The 21,423-nt window shown below is 42.5% G+C and overlaps 1 protein-coding gene across 1 annotated transcript in view; it reads left to right on the top strand.

Annotated features, from left to right (window-relative positions):
* The window catches only part of TENM4 (teneurin transmembrane protein 4), a 435,533-nt gene that overhangs the window by 201,064 nt on the left and 213,046 nt on the right, over positions 1 to 21,423 (top strand). Inside the window, exon 6 of the mRNA XM_004382006.3 lies at positions 19,861 to 20,031. Coding sequence (XP_004382063.1) covers positions 19,861 to 20,031 — 171 coding nt within the window. The remainder of the gene's footprint in view (positions 1 to 19,860; positions 20,032 to 21,423) is intronic.

Here is a 21,423-nt window from a genome sequence, read left to right as displayed (position 1 = left end):
ATAGTTTAATTTACAAGTGAGAATGTTTCTAAGCTTAATTGCTGCTCACCAAAAGGCAGCTATTAGAGAGCTTTGCTTGTTGAAATATTATTACAGTTGTTAGTCAGTTTCTCAGTCTAGAAGACCAAGTGGGTCATCCAGTTCTTGAGGTTATCTGGACAACGTTGATGACAAGTAGACTTAATAATGTGACTTGCATAGAATTGTGCTGGCTCTCTCAAGATGTCTTACATTTCACCACACCACACAAACCTGACTTCAGAATTACTGCAGTCCAGTTAGAAGGGGTATTAGACTCTCCTTCCCTTTAGTGGTGCTGTTGCTCAAGCCCTCCCGCCCCCAGTCTCCTAATGTCTCATTCTCTGCTGCATACTCAATCTCTAGCACAAAGCCTGGCACAAGGTAGCTGTGCTGAATTAGACTTGGCTGAATCATAGACCTTTCAAGATGATTAACTCTGCCAAGAATATTGTAGGCAGAAGAACTGTAGGGGCAAAGGCATGGTGGCAGAAATGTGCGTTTGATGTCTCAAGACTCAGACACAGGTGAAATGAACGTGAGATGAGTAGGAAAGGGATTAGAAATAGAAGCCAGGGTGATTGTATCCTCCTTCCCCTCAATTATCCCCATCTGGTTCAGCTCATGCATTATCAGGATCTCAAATGCCATTTGCTTCATAAGCATGAAACTGTTGCACTTTGGGCCTGGGTGTTATTAGTGAGCAATAAGGTTCATTTCCTCTTCTTTCTGTTCAACTTCACATCAGGACTTTTGGACAGAAGCCATAGATTTAGAAGCTTTATAGCCCAAAGAATGGGAAATGGAGATGATTGAACTGGATCTTTTAGGAGAAGGAAGAAATGATAAAGATACAGGATCCTGTGTTAAAGCTTTTCTCTCTAAGATTGCTTCCTTCATGCTGCTCTGTGGGAATTGCTAATAGCAAGATATATATAGATTGTTCTCTTTATAAAAGACCCCAGACAAATATGTTCCAGCTCCCAAAAAAAGGAAGCTTTAAGAGAGGAGCATGGCTGTCTGCAGTTGTGGGAAGGAAGACCAGGCTTGCTCTGTGGGGCTGCCAGGACAGAAACAGGCCCAAGGGGTGAAATGATGGGAAGGCTAATTTTGGCTCTGTGGGAGAAGGCTTTTCTAATAAGAGAGCTGTCCTGTATGGAGTGAGCTGTCTTGGAGGAAGTTTGTGTCTGGAATGAGAGGTAACCAGTGGATCTTGTTTATATCATCAGTCTGCTGCTTAATAGCTGTGCCACCTGGAAAAGGACTAAAACTCCTTAAGCTGCAGTTTCCTCATCTGTAAAATAGGAATAAAGGGAACACACAAAAGACTAGCTGAAAGTATTAAGTCACTCAACGTGTTTTAGCTCAGTATGAAAGAAAATGTTCGAACTTGCAGAGTTTCCCCATGATAGAACAATTTGGTAGTGATGTTCCTGGAAGTATTCAGGCAATGGTTTTTTTGTTTGTTTTTATAGTTTTAATTTAAAGAGAATGTAATAATAGGACTAATAACAGTGAGGGCAGGGTATCAAGGAATAGTAATACCCCAGTCTAATCAAACCAGGGTACTGATACCATCCGTAGGCATGACAGGGCAGGGAGAGGGAGTGGTTACCAGAACCTGGAGAAAGTAGCTATAGAGAGGGCTGCTTGATAGGAGCTGTGGTCTTCGGGAGAGCGATGGTAGTGAGGGAGCCAGGAGACAAACACCTCAACCTCACTCTCTTCCCACCCTCCCATTTGCTCCCATTGTTGGAACCCAACCAGAAGCCAGAGCCCAAGGAAACCCTTTGATCTAGGCTGTATGAATCAGCCTCCCAGGATATAGAACAGGGTGGAGAAGGATAGTGAGCGGGTCTGGAGGGGCAAATGGATGATCTCAGTGTCCTCACTTTGCATAATTCCTTTCCCTAGCAATGTTCAGGGCTCACACAGTACTCCTAGGATTGAGACTCAAACTACTTCTCAGTCAGTCATATTTCCCTCACCAGCCAGGCCCTGACCACTTTTTTTAAAATAAGATTTATTGAGGTATAATTTACATACAGAAAATTAACTTTTTAGGTGTACCCTTCTATGAATTCTGACAAATGCATGCTCATGTGACCACCACTACAATAAAAACACAGAATATTTCCACCACCCCAAAAAGTTCCCTTAGGCGCCTTTGTAGTCAGTCCCCTCCCTTCATTCCCAGCCTTTGCCAACCACTCATCTGTTCTCTGTCTCTATAGTTTCAGGTACTGCTTTTGAAAAGTGTGGTAAAGCAGTGATTTATTTACTGGATTCAAAATCAGGTGTTCCCTTAAGATAACATTCAATTTTCTAAGGAATTAAAGTGGTGTTGAAAAAAATTTTAAGGTATAATACAGAAGTCAAGATATTAGAGCAGGAAAATGAAACGCTTTAGGGTTAGCTGTATGTTATACCAGGAGCCCTGGTGGTGCAGTGGTTAAAGCGCTTGGCTACTATCCAAAAGGTCAGAGATTCAAACCCACTAGCCGCTCTTTGGAAGAAAGATGTGGCAGTCTGCTTGTAAAGATTTACAGCCTTGGAAACCCTATAGGGCAGTTCTACTGTGTCATATAGGGTCATTGTGAGTCGGAATCAACTCGACAACAGTGGGTTTGGTTTGGTTTGGTGTGTTATACCTGACCTACTTGAAGGATAGCCTCAGCATGAATACATTGGTTTATATTCTTTTCATGCACCATTTTTTTCTGTAAACATTTTCAAGTATAGACTCAATCGTCATTCTTGTCAAGTTTAGTAGCTCTAATTTTTTGTCATTGTTATATCATTGTATTTCTGTTGTTTCTGATTGTTTGCTATTATAAACAGCACTGCCTTGAACATCTTTGTGTCTCCTACTCTGTCATTTTCTTTTGGATTATTTTGAGGAGGGTGTATTCCCCAGAGCAGGATTCCTAGATCGCAGGGTGTAAACAGTTGAAAGTTCTTATTGCTCATGCCAGGGGCTCCTCAGAAGGATAGTACTGAATTTTAGGGCCGCCAGCCAGGTATCCAGTTTCCCCCAGTCCTGCCCACATGGGCTTTTGTGTTTGATCTTGGGTCTGCGAGTTTAATTGATGAGTGGGAGTCGGGGTGAGATCACAAGTAACCCTGAGACCCGGAGAGGCTAAAAGGTCTTCATTCCTGGAGAGAACCATCTGCTACACTCCACTCCCGTTCATCCAGTCAGTTCCTTTTCAAGAGCTTAGCTCAAAAGTCTCTTCAGAGAAGCTCCTCTTACCTACCTACAATGCCAAGAACCCAGTTATATGCTCTTATAACTCCTCTGTTATGCTTGCCACAATTGCAACTGAATAATTGTGTAATCAATTATTTGATACCTGTATTTGTTATTAGATTGTAAGCTCCATGAGGGCAGAAACAATTTCTGTCTTGCTCAGTGACCCAGTTATACGCTCTTATAGCTCCTTTGTTGTGCTTGCCACAATTGCAACTGAATAATTGTGTAATTGATTGCTTAATATCTGTACCTGCCATTAGATTGTAAGCTCCATGAGGACAGAAACAATTTCTGTCTTGCTCAGGGCCATAGCCACAGTTTTTATATCAGAGTCTGGCATGATGTAGCATGTATTCAGTTAAAGGATATTAAGAGAGAAGGTGGGGAAGGTGTCAGGGCTAGAGCCTAATAGATGCTGCAAGACCATGGAATGGAGGGAAATGAAAAGTGCAGAGGCTCCAAGTTCTTACGGAGAACAAAGATTGATAGTCTAGAGGTAGTGAGGTAATGTGAGAGTGAAGAATAGCTGTTGGAATCTAAGCGGAGGGAAAACCAGAAAAGAGAAAACAGAGAGGTGGTTGCTGAAATATAGTCAGCATGGGATACACACCTGGCTTTAGACCCTCATGTGTTCCTTAGTACTGTGTGACTTTAAGCTAGAACCTTACTCCCTCTGTACTTCAGTTTCCTCACCTATAAATATAGACTATCATGGGGATGAAATTATTATTAGGCATCTAGTTCATAGCAACAGGCACTAGTAAGTGAAATTTGTCTTCCGTTTATCCCTGGCAAACCACGTGTGTTGAATTTGAGGGCCAAGCAGTTCCTGAGTTTAGAAATGTTGTCTAGAAAAAGATAGGACATGCATTTATTAATATATTCATTTTTTATAACAACAGCAGCAGCTGCAGAGACAACACACTCTCCCAGGACTTTGAGGCCCTCTCCCTGTGGGCGGTTTCATGGCTCTGAGAGGCAGCATATGTCATGGTCTGTCTGGAAGGAGCCCCAACTGTGACTCCGGGGTGCTCATTCCACAGCTTGAAGAAGGGATCGATTTTACAGATTTTAGCATACTTTCAAAAGATTTCTCCCCAAGTCCTTGTTTTTATTCCAGACTAATTACTGTGAAATGGCATAATTCAATTGTGCTTAAGTACAGAGAGAAAGAGAGAGCAGTCTCCCTAATGGCCTTTCTTTCGCTGTTATAAATACCTTGTGCTGGTACAGTCAGGCTATGGCTGAGACTCCCAGGTCTGAGACAGAGGCAGCAAGAGGAGAGTTCAGCTGCTCCTTGCTTTTCACTGCAAGAAGAGAGGGAGGGGGAAAGGGAGGTGAGAGAAAGATGGAATAGAGAAAAAGAGAAAAAAAATTTTTTTTCTTCTACTCGGTGCTTCCTCCTATCAGTAAAACAATAAAAACCACAGCGGCTAAACAGATTTATCCTTACAGTCTAGTAACAAAAGCCCAGACTTTGTGCACAGTAAGACCTGGATTCCAGCCCTGACTCTGACAAGCCTTTTAATCTGTCTGAATCTTGGTTTCCTCATCGGTAAAATGTCCATTAATCTGTAAGTGGTATTTTGGGCATTAAGTAAGAGAACATCTGCAGAGGGTCTAGTCCCGGGACCGGCCCGCAGTGGGTGCTGAGTCGGTGCACTGCTTACCCTTCCAGCCAGCTGGACCACCTACAGAGTACAGACTCACTTTTACATTAAACCCTACCTGATTCAGTAGCCAAGGCCATCGCAGATGCAAGGATTTCAGGTAATCTGGGATTAAGTACAAGGAGTTTCCCCAAACTCAGGTTTAAAAGAGTGGGGAGCATTTTCTGAACCTGTCTGCCAGATTATGGATTGTGTCCCAGGTGGTGGGGACAGGCAAAGCCTGATAAGCTAGCATCACTACCTGTGAGTCGTCTGTAGTCTTGTGGAGAGCCAGATGTGTCAGGAGCTGACGGCAGTACTAGACACATGATAAAAATATCTTACTGCAGTTTGAACTTGATCCCTGTGGAAACCCTAAGGAAAGAGTTATTCATTCTAACCAGAAAGATCAGATAAAATTTCCCTAAAGTATTGAGCCTTGTAAATCAAGTAAGGTATTGAAAGAGAAGCTAGAAATGGCTTTCTAGCCGATGGAACAGCCTAAACAAAGTCATGGGATGGTAGATAGAAATGTTGGCTGTTGTTGGCACCTGTGTCAGAAGAATGTATGTTAAAATATCCGTTTTTGCATTTTACCTATCTATGTGCCTCAGTCTCTATTTTGCTGAAGACTCTTGAATGTGGAGAATTATTAACTGCATTTCCTTGTCCTGTAAGGCCTAGATGTACAAACTGAGATCCACTGCCGTTAAGTAACTTGTTTGGCTGGACTCTCTGTTAAGTAGTAGTGCTGAGCCTAGAAACCAGATTTTCTGACTCCAAATCCTATGTTCTTTGTATAAACCATGCTGCCTCTAAGAGCTCTTCTAATGTGTTTCGTTACCACTGCGCCCATATCTGAGACTCAGAACAAGCAAGAGGGGTTTTGTTACCCTGTTTGGAGCCTTTCTCTGTCCCTGCTTCCAGCTCTCCTAAGGCCTAACCTCATGTAACAGAGTTGGCAGCTCACATGTACTAAGAGCTTACAGCATGCCAGGCAGGCATTGCTCTGAGTGTTGTGCACATCTTCTCAGGTAGTCTTCTCAACAGTCTTTCTCATCCAATACATATTTGTCGAGTACCAGTCATGTGCTGGAGTACCTGGGTGGTGCAAATGGTTAACGTGCTCAGCTGCTGTACAAGAGATTGGGAGTTTGAGTCCACCCAGTGGCACCTTAGAAGAAAGGCCTGGCCATCGATTTCTGAAAAATCAGCCATTAAAAACCCTGTGGAGCACAGTTCTATTCTGGCACACATGGGGTCTCCATGAGTCAGAATTGACTCAATGACAGCTGGTTTTAACCATGTGCTAGGCATGGTTCCAGTTTTATTTCCATTTTATAGACGAAAAACTAAGGCTCAGGGAGGTTGAGTCATTTGTTCAAGGCGCCACGACTAGTGAGTGAGAGAGCCAGGAGTCGCTCTCAGGCATCCTGGCCCAGAGCCTGCCCCCTTTTCACTCACTATGCTCTACTTCTTCCCATAGCTGGAATGCAGCTGGAGTGGTACTCCCCCAGTCTGAACCACCAAGAGGATGCTTGGAGCTCCTTGCTAAAGAACAAAACTCACACGCTTCCTTATGGAAGAAAAATTAATGTCCACCTGCCCCGTGCCATGCACTGCACCAGGATTGCATTGTACCTATGGCATTGAATGGGGCCATAGTTTCCACCAGGCTCAAAGTGCTTCAGGATGGAAGGGAAAAGGAGACCCAGGTGATGTTGGTACACCTTGAGACATATCGCTTATTAAGCACCAACATCTCAGGTTGTCTAATTCTGCCATTCTCCAGACTGCAGGCTTCATCCAGCGTGAGTAGATTGTCACCTGCATAACATTTCATTTTGGAGAAAGCCTGTCTTGCTTGTGTATGCCAGGCAGCTAAATTTATCATGTCCTTGAACCTAGAGTTAGGTTTTGTTCACAGCCTCCAGTCAGGGAAGAAAAAAAATACCAGTATTGTTAATAGTGCTGTGTCCTCCATTTCATCACATCTCCCAAATTTTATCACTCAGACCATCTGTAGAGCTCTGTAGCAAGACACAGCGCTTGGGCTCCCATGTGTAAGCACATCCACGATTCTACCCAACCGTTTATGCCAAAGGGTATTGGAGAAGAGATGGAGTCGGGGGGTAGCAAAGCTTCGAATGGAAATTTTAGAATAGGTAGCATTTTTCTTTACCTGAACACTGGGAACGCTTCTTTTGAAACTTTTTTGTCTCCTAACTTTTCTGTAATGAATTAAATCTGTTAAATAGTACTGTTCATATACCTAATTATGTAGTTCTAAGGCTGGGTTGGCAGTTTCACATATAAATCTTTGTATCAGTCTGCGTATTAAACTTTGGATGTTCATTCATTCATTAACTATTAGGCAATATAATAATGCCTTATTTATTAATATACTTTATGATTTACAAAGAATGTTTGTTAAATTTAATCCTTAAAAGAACCTGGGAGATGGTTTTATATTATTTCTATTTCTGCGGATGAAAAAAACTGAATGGTTTTATGACTTATCTGATGGTACAGCCAGGAAGGGCCAGAGCTGGGAGCCTCACTGTCTTTCTACAGATTACCTCTCCTGACTGCTAAATCAGCTGGAGAAACAAAGGTGGGAAATGGAATGAGCTAGGGGCAGGGAGCATATGTATATACACCATCAGGGCAGTGTACATGGGAGTGGTACAGAAATAATTTTAAGGACCCAAGGGCAGGGGTGGCAGAGGTCATTTTTGACAGGGGGTGTCATGGTTTGAATTATGTCCCCCCAAAAATGTGTGTATCAATTTGGCTAGGCCATGATTCCTGGTACTGTGTGATTTTCCTGTATGTTGTAAACCTGCCTCTATGATGTTAATGAGGGAGGATTGGTGGCAGTTGTGTTAGTAAGGCAGGACCTGATCTACAAGACTGGATTGTGTCCTGAGGCAATGTCTTGAGATATAAAAGACAAAAGTGAGCAGTGAGACAGGGGGACCTCATACCATCAAGAAAGCAGTGCTGGGAGCAGAGCGCGTCTTTTGGACCGGGGTCCCTGCACCGAGAACCTCCTAGTCTGGGGGAACACTGATGAGAAGGCCGAGAGAGAGAAAGCCTTCCCCTGGAGCTGACACCTTGAATTTGGACTTTTAGCCTACTTTGATTATGAGGAAATAAACTTCTCTTCATTGAAACCATCCACTTGTGGTATTTCTGTTACAGCAGCACTAGATGACTAAGACAGGGGGTAATGGTTGAAATCCTCACAAAAGAGGTGACATTTGAAATAGGCCTTGTAAGATGGGTGGAATTTTTCAAAAAGTAGGCAAAATGGTGGCCATTCTAGGCAGAGGGCTTTACATTAGCAACAGTCTGGAGGCTGGACAGGCAGGTCTGCTCAAGGGACAGTAGAAATCACAGTCTGAGACTCCTGAGCAGGAAGAAGTAATGCGGAATACAAAATACTGTGTTCAACAAACATTTAAAATGCTCTTTTAAAATCTTTTCTGTTGTGAAGAGATACCACCTCAGGTTTCTATTCTCGGGGAAATACTGCAAACAAAATTTGAGTAGTCAAGCAGGTCCATATAACAGTGAGATTGACACTTTTTCCCCCATTATTGTCATTTTCACAGTTTCACACCTGATCAGAAAGGCAGTGTAGCAGTGGTTATGGACAGCTTCATGTTAACCTGGATTTGATTTGGGTCTGAATTTAGACTCTACCTCTTAGTAACTGTGTAATCTTGAGCAAGCTGGTGAACCTCTTTGAGTCTCATTTTTTCATCTTGCAAAGGAGGATAATAGTACTTACCTCATAGGGTTTTGTAGGGATTAAATGATCTTTTGTTTATAAAGCACTTAGCACAGTGCTTGGCACAATATTCAGTTAATGACAGTGGCTATTGTTATCATCATCATTTTCATTATCCTGGTGCTTGGAACTCTGACTGCCATAAACCTCTTTATTGAAGGGCTAAACCAAACCAGGGGTCAGTGTACATAAAACCAAAACTGAAAACCAAACACACCGTCGTAGAGTTAATTCCAACTCATAGCAACCATATAGGACAGACTAGACCAGACCCACAGAGTTTCCAAGGCTGTAAAGCAGACTGCCACATCTTTCTCCCTCAGAGCAGCTGGTAGGTTCGAACCGCTGACCTTCTGGTTGGCAGCCAAGCACTTAACCACTGTGCCATCAGGGCCCACAGTGTCTATAAAAGAAGAAAAAAAGGAAACTCACATTTGTCGAGTGCCTGCTTTGTGCACAGACAAGGACAGGGAGGCAAGAAAATGCAGCATGATCCCAAAGAGCTGGAAAATGCCCATGAGGCCAGAGCCTAGAAAACTATAGGAAGTAAAGGAGGAACATCAAACACTCTGTTGTGTGAGCTTTTAAAGTGCTCTTTCAAACTGCTTCTCATTATAAAGAAATATTATTCCAGGTTACAAATCTGGGTGGCAGGCTCCACGTTAAGCTGTCTGCCCTCATTCCTCTCACTAAAGTGAATGTTCCAGAGGGAAAGGGCCTATCCTAATAATATATATACATATTAAAACTCCATTTAGATGTACAGTGGGGACCACCTCCTAATTGACTTTGATCATAGAAAAAAATCAGTCACATGGTTGGTGTGCCAAAGGAAATCGGGAAACAAAAGGGTTGCTTTACGGAGCCTTGCATGCTTTTTAGTAGCTGTGGAAATGGAACATAGCAACAGGCATCTTCTCCCTCTATAATAAGCTCCTAAGCACTAATTAAGCCCACCTTTTCCTTCTGCACCGTTGCGTTGGAACAGGTGAAGGAGGGATGATGCGTTATCCATGAGAGGCTGGTTCTTCAGTAAGTCGGGACACCTTTACATAGAAATGCTTTAGAGAGCCTTGTGAATAGGATTGACGCTTGGAAACAAGTGCCCTGAAGAAAGGAGCCTATGCAGAGCTTTATGCCAACATTTCCCCTCCTCTGGGGAAATGACAGCACTCTGTCAGGCCCGGTGTTACTCAGCTCACTCCAGCAACTCAGTTTGAGTAAGCTGGTGGTCCCCTGAATGTCTTTGATCTCTGGATCATTAGTGAAGGCTTGAATGTGGAGGGGCAGGGGTACACTTTTACTAGGTTTATCCACTTCCTGTACGTGGACTCACTCCTTGAATGTTTCATCTGTCGGCAGTGATTTGATCAGGAGCTGCGCTTTTATTCTGATCAGGACTAAATGGAAGCCTGTGCTTCCTTGACAACAGTTTAAGAAGAGATTGGGATTTGGAGTCACGCAGACCTGGTTTGGGATCTTGGTGCTGCCTTGATGAGTGGTGCAGTTACAGACAACTTCGGAGCCTTAGTTTTCTAGAGATACAAACTTAGATTATTAATAATATGGTGACTAAGCTATAAAACAGGGTTGCTAATAGTATATACCTTAAAAAGTTGTGAGGTTAAATGACAAAATGCACGTGAATCCTCCACGTCATGCACAGGGTAAAATTTTAGTAAGTGGAAACTGTTATTGTTTTAATAATAATTCTCATTACATCTGTCTCCTTCCATTTCTCCCTTTCTTCACTCCTCTGGACTAGGTGCTGGGGGATAGAAATGAAAGGAATGGGGGCCTGAAGGGAAGGCCCCATAATCACCTGATACAGCCTGTTGCATGGGTTCATATCCCTTACTTTAGTCCCAAGGAGAGAATTCCTTAGTCTTCGGGTGCAGTGCCTGATGGAGGAGCAAGCTATGAGGATGCCTTTCCTGCTATAACAGGATTTCCTGCTGTGACTTAATGACCGGGTCATTTAGTGGAAAGAGCTCTGAACTACGAGTCTGAAGACCTGAGCTCAGGCCCTGGCTCTGCCACAGGTGCACTAACCAATCCTCAGCGTCCTTATCTGTGCAGTGAGTGTGTGGCAGACCCTGTGACCGTCTAAGTTCAGTGGTAGCAACATCCACCCGCAAACCAGAGGAAAAAGAGGTTTCTCAACTCTCCCAAGTCCTGAAATCTTACAACACTCTTTCCCAGTGAAAATGATACACACAATACAGATGATGATGATGATGATGATGACAATGATGGTGATGGCAACGATGACAGTAACACCAATGAAGGCTACCATCTAGTAGTATACTTGGTAAATACCAAGCCCCATACTAAACTCATAAAATATATTTCCTTTACTCTTCACAGCAACTCTTGGGGCTAGGTATTATTGTCACCATTTTATAGATGAGGACACTGAGGCTCAATAAAGTTAAATTTATGTGAACAGAGTCACATAACTGTAAATATCAGAACCAGGGGAGGAATTCAGGTCTGTCTGGCTGCAAAGGCTGTCTTGTAACCACTACACTTCACTGTCTCTCATTTTGTTGACTAGCACAAAATTGAGAGTAGAGCAGGGAGAATTTAGATAACTGGGCTGAGGTCAGACCAGGGGTTGGTGGAGGTGGCCAAACCCTAAATGAGTTCAATATAGAAGAGGTCTTTGTAGAGCCTGCTAGGTGAAAGGTACCCAGAAAAAACAGCTTTCTTATTCTGTTGCTGCAATAATAGCAGTTTAGTCTGTACAAATTAGATTCTGGGCCAGTTCCTTACAACTTACAAGTTTTTGGTACCCTCCAGTTGAGTTGATATTTCTCCTCCATATTGACTGTGATCATACCTGTTTCCAGCGTCCATAGCTGATGGTGCTGAGTCCTGTGATTCATGCCTGCCTCCACCTTGATTTACAGAAATATTGAGTAGCTGCCAGTGAATCCTTGGTGAAAGCTTCCCTTCTTCACAACATTTCATGTTGCAGAAAAATGATTAACCATGCCAGAGTCTATTCTCCAGAAAACACTTAATTTGGGAGTGAGAGACAGTAACCCTGATTGTTGCCGTCAAGTTTATCCAGAGACAGGAAGAAAGGCAATATATTTATTTACTTGGTTTAAAATTAGCCCCGTGTGTTCACCAGTGGAATCCTGTCCATCTGCTTTATAGTGATTCTGCTTTTAAATGGTGGTTTATCTATTGGGCAGACATCTCTAGTTCCTGTGCCCAAATCTGTCAGCTAATGGGAGCAAGAGAGGGCCCTCAACATAAAGAAATTTGCAGTTGGCATGGAGGGATAATTATAAGGAATATATAAAAAGAAAAAAAGGGTGATGTAACAGAGCTGGCTTAAACAACTCTCTCAGTGGATGCAGGCATTAGGAAAAATCAGCTTAGCAAAATGTCAGTGACGATGACAGCTGCCATTTATTGAGGTCTTACTATGTCCCACACACAGTTCTAAGCAAATTACATGCATTATCTCTGTAATTCTTTGAGATTGGTAAGATTATCTGTATTTTACAGATGAGTAAACTGAGGCTCAGAGAGGCTGCATGGTTTGCCCAAAGTCATGAAACTAGCAAATGGCTGAGCTCTGAGTGTTTCGGGTAGACTGGAACTTAGAGACAGACGCTGCCATTGGACAGGTCTCCCACTTCACTTGCATTTAGATGGTTTTGATTGTGAGGGGCAGCTACACCTAATGCAATCAGGATGTAGAAGGATGGGAGCCCCATGCTTTGTCCCTGAGAACAGGCCCTTTAACAAACTGCCTCAAAAGTACAAACCTGGCTATGCTATCAGGAGAAGTTTTGCTTTAAATTTGTTTATTTTAACTTATTTTCAGGCATTGTAACTCATCAGCAGTGTAAAATACCAGGAGTAGGGCCTGGACTTTGGAACCAGTCAGATCTGGGTTCAAATTTGACTTTATCACTTCCTGTCTGTGTGTCTTGGGGCAAGTCATGGAGCCTCTCTGAGTCTCTGTTTCTTCCTTCATAAAAAGGGAATAATAATACTTTTCTCAAGGTTGATGCAAGGATTGAATGCTATAACATTTACAATTTCCCTTGCCTGGTATCTGACACATGTCTTATGCTCAAGGTTTGGATTTCCCTCCTTTGCTGTATCATCCTTCCCTTCCACCTGTTGCTCCTGAGATTAAGTCGTAGGAATTCCTTTTTAATGTAAAGCATAATTAAAGTAAGTTTGAAACTAGAGAAGAAAATATACCCATGATTCTGCCACTATAATTTAAAGCCTGATATCATTTTTATGTATTCCTTTCCAGATTATTTTTTCATATGTATACCTGGTTTTACAGCAGTACAGTCAGGAAAACCATGGAATTTTGTGTCCTGCTTTTATTGAACACTTTTATTGCTTTTATTGAACACTTTCCTTTGTGGCTGATTGTCATAGTTATTTTTTATAATGATTAACTGGTATTCCATTCGGTACCTGTATTATAATTTAGCTAAGTTGTTCTCCTGTTTTTAGACATCTAGTGTCTAGGTTGCTTCCAATTTTTTGTTATTACACTGCATCATACATCTTTGTGTACATACAGCTTTGTGGTTTGGAACTTTGGAATGTTGTGGATTTGTAGCAAAACTAGGAGTAGACCCTGGGGAATGAAACAGTTGTCTTTTCGTTTTTGTTTTCTGTTTTCCCCAGTAAAGGACCATAAGTCAAAGAAATCCAGTGACTTAGATTTTATAGAAACAATACTATTTTGTTTCTCAAAGAGGCAAAAAAAAAAAAAAAATCTGAAGACTAATATACAACAGAAAATTGGGTAGCTTTGTGACTGGGTTGGCCTCCATTGCCTCTTGAAACCACAAATGCCGCTTGAATCAACAATTCCTTGTGCTTATAACCTTCTCTAGTCACTACCTAGAGCCACTAATTTACAGATGCAGTGGGTTCCTGCATTCAGTTTTTGGAAGGGAAGTGTGCATTGTAACAATGGATACTCTCCTGTACTTACATTGGAGACTCTTGCAAAATGACTTTGCTAATTGTCTCCTGCTGGCCGGGTACTGGGGGGAGCCTTCAATGTCTGACCATCTTTTGAGCATTTTTCTTAAAAATGTCAAGATGGAGCTTGCACTTTCTGAGCCATCTCTCATGTCTTGCTGGGCAGGAAAAGGCGACAGGAAGATGTCAGCCCTGGGATCTGATTGACCAGAGCTGAGGGAATCAGAGCTCCCTCCACCCTCCCTGTTGGCTTTTAGGAATCATTAACATTTCAATGTGGCTGATCCTGTGAACGCTCTACCTTTCCACAGCCTTTTTCTGAACTCTTCAGCATCTTTTCACCTTTTCACTGAATTGCAAACTAGTCTAAGGGGAAAACCAGTATGAAATTTTCTCTCTAGGTCACTTTAGTGTGTTTGGGAAGGGTTTACACAAATAGTTATAAATACATACCACAAGGTGTAATTGAGATAATCCTGTGATACACATTGGTGGTGGGTGGCTACCATTAATTCCTCAGGAAATGGGTGATATAATGTTATAATTTATGTTGTTTCAGTGGTGTAGTCCCTCCTTAGAGCAGGCTGGAGAGGACCATGTGTGTATCTTAGCCTTTTATGGATCTATGGGTCGCCTCTTTTAAGAATGGCTGATGCTTTCAAATCATTTGGATAACGTGTTTATGGACCGGGGAATGTTTATTATCACCTTCAGGCCCCTGCTAAACATTTATTTCAGTCTTGTTTGCTGGTGGCTTTATGTTGCCCATATTTTAACTTCCAAGTAAAATTTGTACAAGAGGAAGCTTGGTTTAAACACAGGCTTTTGTGTTTGAAACTTGCCTCAGACTTACAATAGCTCTGTGGTTTTGGGTAATTTACTTTACCTCTCTACGTCTCGGTTTCTCCAGCTGTAAAATACTTCCAATTAGAGCTAGATCACTATAGCTCAATTTATATTCCATTTCCATTGCGTACATTCTCCAATAATGTTTTTTCAACCAACCTTTCTGTGAGAATTAAATTGGATAATCTATATAAAGCACTTGGCATGCGGTATGCACTCAGATGATACCAACTTTTGTGTTTCTGTTATTTTAATTATGAAGGGTAAGGAAGAGTGGTTCCTTGAATTTACATGGTTCATGAGCCGTCTCTGGCTGAGCATGTGTTGTGTCCTTTGGAAAGAGAAGAGCAGAGCAGATTATTTCTCTCTCTCCTTTCTCTCTTGCCCTTCCCCTAACCCAGAACTGTAAAATTAACCAGCAGCCAAACAATACAGTGAAAGAGAAGAGAATTGACTTATATTTAAGAGCCTGGATCACAGATTAGGTGCCGTTTATTTTGGCTTTCAGACGACATTACTGGTCGAATTTCACATTTCTAAATCTCTGCACCATCCTCACTCCTGTCTCTTCGATTTTACTTTCCAGCTAGCCATTTCTCAGCCCAGTCTTGGTGACCCGGTGCTCACTTCCCTACCCACCCGCCTCCAAAGTTATTTCTGGGTAAATGAGTCTCCTGAGAGAGTCAGTCAGAATTCAAGTTAGATACAAGACCTTGCTTTCCTGGTTTGCTGGGGTACATCTTCCATAGGTCACCAGAGATGACTGGCCAGCTTCGCAGGTGTGGGTCTTTGTTTGGGACGGGGCTGGAGCGGGGGCAAAGCAGAGAGGAAGGGGTGCCAACATCGACCTCTAAGGTTTTGGTCAACAACAGCCTTCCCGCACCACCAACTGTGGACTCTCCTACCCTAATTAACTTCCCCTGGGACAACAAGCGTTCACCTCTAACACTTCTTTCCTTTGCCTTTTTTTTTTTTTTTTTTTTTGCCTCAGTGCATTTTTTTTTTTTTTAAGCAAGAACTTGTACTTGGATCCTGTTAAAAATAAGAGCAAGCTTTGACAATGAAAATGTTTCTCTTCACAAAGCTGTGAGCGTTCTATTCATTCCAAGATAAGTTAATTCTCATGACCTTTTAACAAGACAGCACTTTTTGCACACTTAGATGAGATAATTGATTCTAATGGGGAAAGAAGTGCTGCTCATTTAACTGCATATATCTGAGTTGTCCATAGTTCAAACAATTTCTTCATTACCATTGGAGTTGCCAGTACATAGATTAAAACAGTAAGAAGGTAAGCAGAAATGTGAGCTAATTCAGCCATGGCAATAGCAGACTATTCACTCCTTCCAGGCAAGTGAACTGTTTCATTATCATTGTCAACTACACAGAGACAGTTGAGAGCAGTGTAGAACCCCCTATGTAGTGCCCGCTACTTAAAAAGGTGCTCAATATATCTCAGCTACTCATTATCATTGGTGGTTCAGTGATACAATTCTCCCCTTCCATGCAGGAAACACGAGTTCAATTCCTGGCCAGTGCACTTTACGTGCAGCCATCACCCATCTGTCCATGTAGGCTTGTATGTTATGATGCTGAACAGGTTTCAGTGGAGCTTCCAGACTAAGATGGACTAGGAAGAAAGGCCTCCCGATCTACTTTTGAAAATCAGCTGGTGAAAACCCTGTGGATCACAAAGGTCCGATTCGCAACTGATCATGGGGAATGGCACAGGACCAGGCAGCGTTTCTTTCCGTTGTGCATGGGGTCGCCACGAGTCAGAGGCTGAATAGACGGCAACAACAATAACCCATTATCATTGTTATCAATGGTACAAAAATAATGGCTATAAAATGATAGCAATCAAACATACATATAATTTACAAAGCACTTTGCCGTATATTATCTCATTTGATACAACAATCCTTTGAACTATTTCTATCCCTGTTTCTCAGATGAGGATGTGGCAGTTCAGAGAGGTTACCTAACTTGCCTATGGCTTCACAGCTAGTAAGTGGCAGAGTTAGGATTTAAAACCAGTTTTCTTATCTCTGGTCCAGCACTCTTTCCCCTGTACCACAGTAACCAAAGAGGAAGCAAAGGGTCAGATTTCATTTCTGTTACCAGAGATGCCATTCTAGTTAAATCAAACTTGTTTATTTCCCTCAGTGGATCGTGTTTGTGCTAGAAGTCAGAAAGATGTGCTGTGTTCCCGGCTCCTCTCTTCTGGTTTTTGTGTATTGAAGGTAGTAACACAGCCCCTCAAAACCACCTTCAGTGTCCCATTCTGTGGACTGGGGCCAGTTAACATGGTTTCCTGTCTGCCTCACAGGATCATATGTTGCTGCCTAAAAAGAGATTTAAAAGCCTTGGAGGCTGTTTGATGTGCAAAAGGGAATGTATGTATATGCTCAGCTTGCTAGATAAAGCTAGTGAGAGGCAGCAGCGTCTCTTCTAGATTGTGTATAAGAGGGGATGGAGCCTGGGCCTTAAAGCCAGAAAGATTGATGGTGTGTGATTTCAGGACTTGGACAGTCTTGGATTCTAGCCTAGCCTCTGCCATTTGTTAGCCATTAAACCTTGCACAAATTAATTGGTCTCATTGTGCCTCAGTTTCTTCATCTGTAAAATTAATGTCCACCTTTTAGGATTGCTGTGAGAGTTAAATGAAATACTGCATTTAATATTCTTAGCACAATGTCTGGCACATGGTAAACTCTCGGTAACTGATAGTTTTATCATTTTAATTAACCTTCAGAGCCTTAATGTGCACATCTGTAAATTAGGTCTGGCAGGGTTGCCATGAGGATTAAACATGTTATTATTGTTGTTAGGTGCCATTGAGTCAGTTCCAACTCATAGCGACCCTACGTACAACAGAACAAACCACTGCCTGGACCTGTGCCATCCTCACAATCTTTGTTATGCTTGAGCCCATTGTTGCAGCCACTGTGTCAGACCATCTCTTCAAGGGTCTTCCTCTTTTTTGCTGACCCTCCACTTTACCAAGAATGATGTCCTTCTCCAGGGACTGATCCCTCCTGATGACGTGTCCAAAGTACATGAGATGAAGTCTCGCCATCCTCACGTCTAAGGAACATTCTGTCTGTACTTCTTCCAAGCCACATTTGTTTGTTCTTTGGGCAGTCCATGGTATATTCAGTATTCTTCGCCAGCACCACACTTCAAAGCCATCACTTCTTTATCCGTCTTCTTTATTCATTGTCCGGCTTTCACATGCATATGAGGCAATTGAAAATACCATGGCTTAGGTCAAGCACACTTTAGTCCTCAAAGTGACATCTTTGCTTTTTAACACTTTATTTAATGAGGTCTTTTGCAGCAGATTTGCCCAATGCAATACGTCATTTGATTTCTTGACTACTGCTTCTCTGGGCATTGATTGTGGATCCAAGTAAAATGAAATCCTTGACAATTTCATTATGATTAGACATAATGTTTACAAATTACCCAGCACACTGCCTGGCACACAGTAAGTCCTCAGTACGTATAATTACTGTGAGCCTTCTGGTGTAGGGGTTAAGAGCTATGGCTGCTAACCAAAAGGTTGGCAGTTCGAATCTACCAGCCACTCCTTGGAAACAGTAGGGGGCAGTTCTACTCTGTCCTGTAGGGTCACTATGAGTCGGAATCGACTCCTAGCTGGTTAGTCATTCCCTCCTCTGGCCCTTCTCGTCCTTCTGAATAGACTTTATTACTTGTCTCTCTCTCCTACCTGACTGTAAGCTCATCACAGCAGGAACTGCCTTTCCCTGACAGAAAAGGCAAAGGAGCCACTGTCTGATTCAATTTTGGTTCTCCAGAGTCTGCCATAGGTTCTGACATAGAGTGGGCTTTCAGAAAATATTCATCAATTGAGCAAAGGAGCGAATGCTACACACAGGATTTGTAGGAGCCCCGGGGCTCGAGTGCTTAACTCTGTATGTGAGGAATCGGGGTAGGCATCAGAGAAGAAGTGAGTCTGGACCATTGCCAAGGCCTGAGTCTTGATCCCTAACATGGGATTTAAGCAGACATTTAGTATTTGATCTCAAACTTTTATGGAAACAGACTACCTAACCTTCTCAAGCCTTGTGTATCCCAAGAGACCATGTCCATTTTTTGTTATCTGATGGTCTCGTCTAGATTGTTGTATTAGACTATAAGGTCGCTATGAATCAGAATCAACTCAAGGGCAATGGGGTTTTTTGGGGGGTTTACTTTGGAAAAAAATTTCTAAAACAGAAATATACATGCATGGTACAAAATAAAAAAGTAAGTCTCCCTCCTATCCCTGACCCTTAGCATATCTTCCCTTCATAGGACACACCCAAAGTTAGTTACCAGTGTCTTTCCTATCCCTCCAGAAATATTCTATACATATACAGATTTTTTTTTAACCCAAAAGTCGTATATCAAATACACTGTTCTGTACTTTAAAGTTTTCCTTCCAGGAAAGTAAGTAAAGAGCTTCCTCACCCTTTTTTTATGATTGCATAGTATTTTATTGTGTGGATAACACTTATCTAGCCCCTTATTGATGGACTGGTTTCTAGTATTTTGCTATTAAAAACAATGCTGCTGTGAATAACATTGCATGTAACTCATTTAGTACATGTGTAAGTATATCTGGGTAAGAAATTTCTAGAAGTAGAATCTGCAAGTCCCATGGTAAAGGGTATGTGCGTTATGAATTTGATAGCTTTCGTCAAATTGCCCTCCATGGGGCTTATACGAGTTTAAGCTCACACCAGCAATGTCTGAGAGTGCTTGTTTCTCATTCCCTGCCAATACAGGACATTTTCAACCTTTTCACTCTTTGTCAAACCATATGTGAAAAATGGTATTTCAGAGTTTGAACTTACATGTCTCTTACTATGAGTGATGTCAAGAGTTTTCTCATGTGATTATAAGACCCATTTTTATTTCTTATTCTGTAAACTGTTCATTTCCTATGCCTGTTTTTCTACTGAGTTATTGGTTGGACTTATTATTTGTAGGAGCTATTTTTATATTAAGGAAATTAACCCTTTGAGATACAAATTGTAATTTTTTTCGCCTAGATTGTTATTTGTCTTTTGAAACAAAAGGCCAAGACCTCCTGACGCTCCCCTACCCCCACTCCCTCCCAGCTCCACCAGACTGTAAGCCCCATGAGGGCAGGGTCCATGCCTTGATCATCTCTGGGCCCCCAGCAGGTAGTTGTTGAACTGAACTGAATTGAATTCCTGTGTTCCCCACCCAACTAGCCCTCCCCTTATGGCTTGGGAGTTCCATTTTGGCCTCCAGCAGAAAAAGATGACTTTTTTCATTGCTCACCACAGCCATGCACCTGTTTGGCCTAAACTGGCACCTGCAGCCGATGGAGGGGCAGATGTATGAGATCACGGAGGACACAGCCAGCAGTTGGCCTGTGCCAACGGACGTCTCCCTGTATCCCTCAGGGGGCACTGGGTTAGAGATCCCTGACAGGAAAGGCAAAGGAGCCACAGAAGGTAGGGTCGCTGTGTTGTCCGTGTTGTGAGTCTTCTGTGTCTGCCTTTGAACTGAGGAGACCTCCATTATGCACGTCATATGCCTGACTCACAGCTTCATGCTCTGGCCCTTCTTCCATCCCTCTGCACTCCACGCCGGCTGCCCGTCCACCTGTGTCTTCATTGTAGTTCTTTCTCACTGTTAGCTCATAGAGCGGCTTCGGCAGACTCATGGTGCTCAGTGGCATCCCATCCCATGCCTCAAGGGAAGCATTCTGGGCTTTCACACTGCTGGGGTGGCCATCTTGATCGTGAGGGAACAGACAAGCCCCGCTGGGGAAACCTCATGGGATGAGTGGGCATCTCCAGGAGTGGGGTGTGGTGAGGTGGGTAGATGGTGTGTTGTAACTGAAAGATTCTTGGACCCTTATGGTATAATGGAAACACCAGTTCAAGTGTTCTGCCATTTACCAACCTCATGACCTCGAGCAAATCACTTAATTTCCCTAAGCCCTAGTTTCTCATTTGTAATAACAGCAATAATCATTAGTGTTTGTACAGTGTGTTTGTTTTAAACCTTCCTGTCAAGAGCATTTCATATTTAATCCTCACAGAGGTCCTGTGAAGTAAGTATAATTTTCTCCCTATTTTAGATGCAAATACTAAGAGTTACATTAATTGACTTGGCCACAGTCACACAGCCAGTAAATGATAGAATTGGGATAAGAGCCCAGGTCTCTGTGACCCCAGGGACTCGTCTTCTTCATAAGCCAACCTACCTGACTCACCCCATGGTTAGAAAACCCTGAAGGGAGATGTGGACGTGAAATTCCATTGCACAATGAGACAGGGATATTTCTCTAACGATGATGTTGGTAGTGACGTTTGGACTTCGACCTTCTTAAATGGGACATCCATAGACCTATGTCCTGACTTTCTTAGGAGTCTTTACAACATGCTATAGACAAAAATTCTTTTACTGTCAGCCCAAGAGAGGTGAAGACTCACAAAAACGGGTACCAGGAAAGATGTCTTAGCCAACAGGGAAGTATATTCTGGTAATCATTCTGGGCAATGTGGTCCTCTCTTCTCCTACATACTGCTGTGACCTGCTTTATCTCTCTGGTGTCATCTCAGTCAGCAGTGTGGCTATCACTGCCTCCAGACTTCAATGCTTACATCTTTCCTCTCATCCCAGTCAACTCTGGGGTCATGGGTTCTGAGCTTCCCTATCCTTTCAAGGATTTGCTTTCCAAGTGTTAGACTGGTTAACAGGGTGGCATGTGCTTGGTTAGAGTATCTATTCACAGCCTCTGAAATGATGGTCCTCAAGGCCAAAGTCAACTCTTGACCTGTGATCATTTTTAAGGGAAGTGAGGACTAGGGGCATTTTCACAGAGCCAAATGAGAATC

Source organism: Trichechus manatus, unplaced genomic scaffold (assembly GCF_000243295.1).
Source record: "Trichechus manatus latirostris isolate Lorelei unplaced genomic scaffold, TriManLat1.0 scaffold00088, whole genome shotgun sequence".
In the NCBI taxonomy this organism is placed as follows: Eukaryota; Metazoa; Chordata; class Mammalia; order Sirenia; family Trichechidae; genus Trichechus; species Trichechus manatus.
This window is presented reverse-complemented; position numbering and strand designations above follow the sequence as displayed.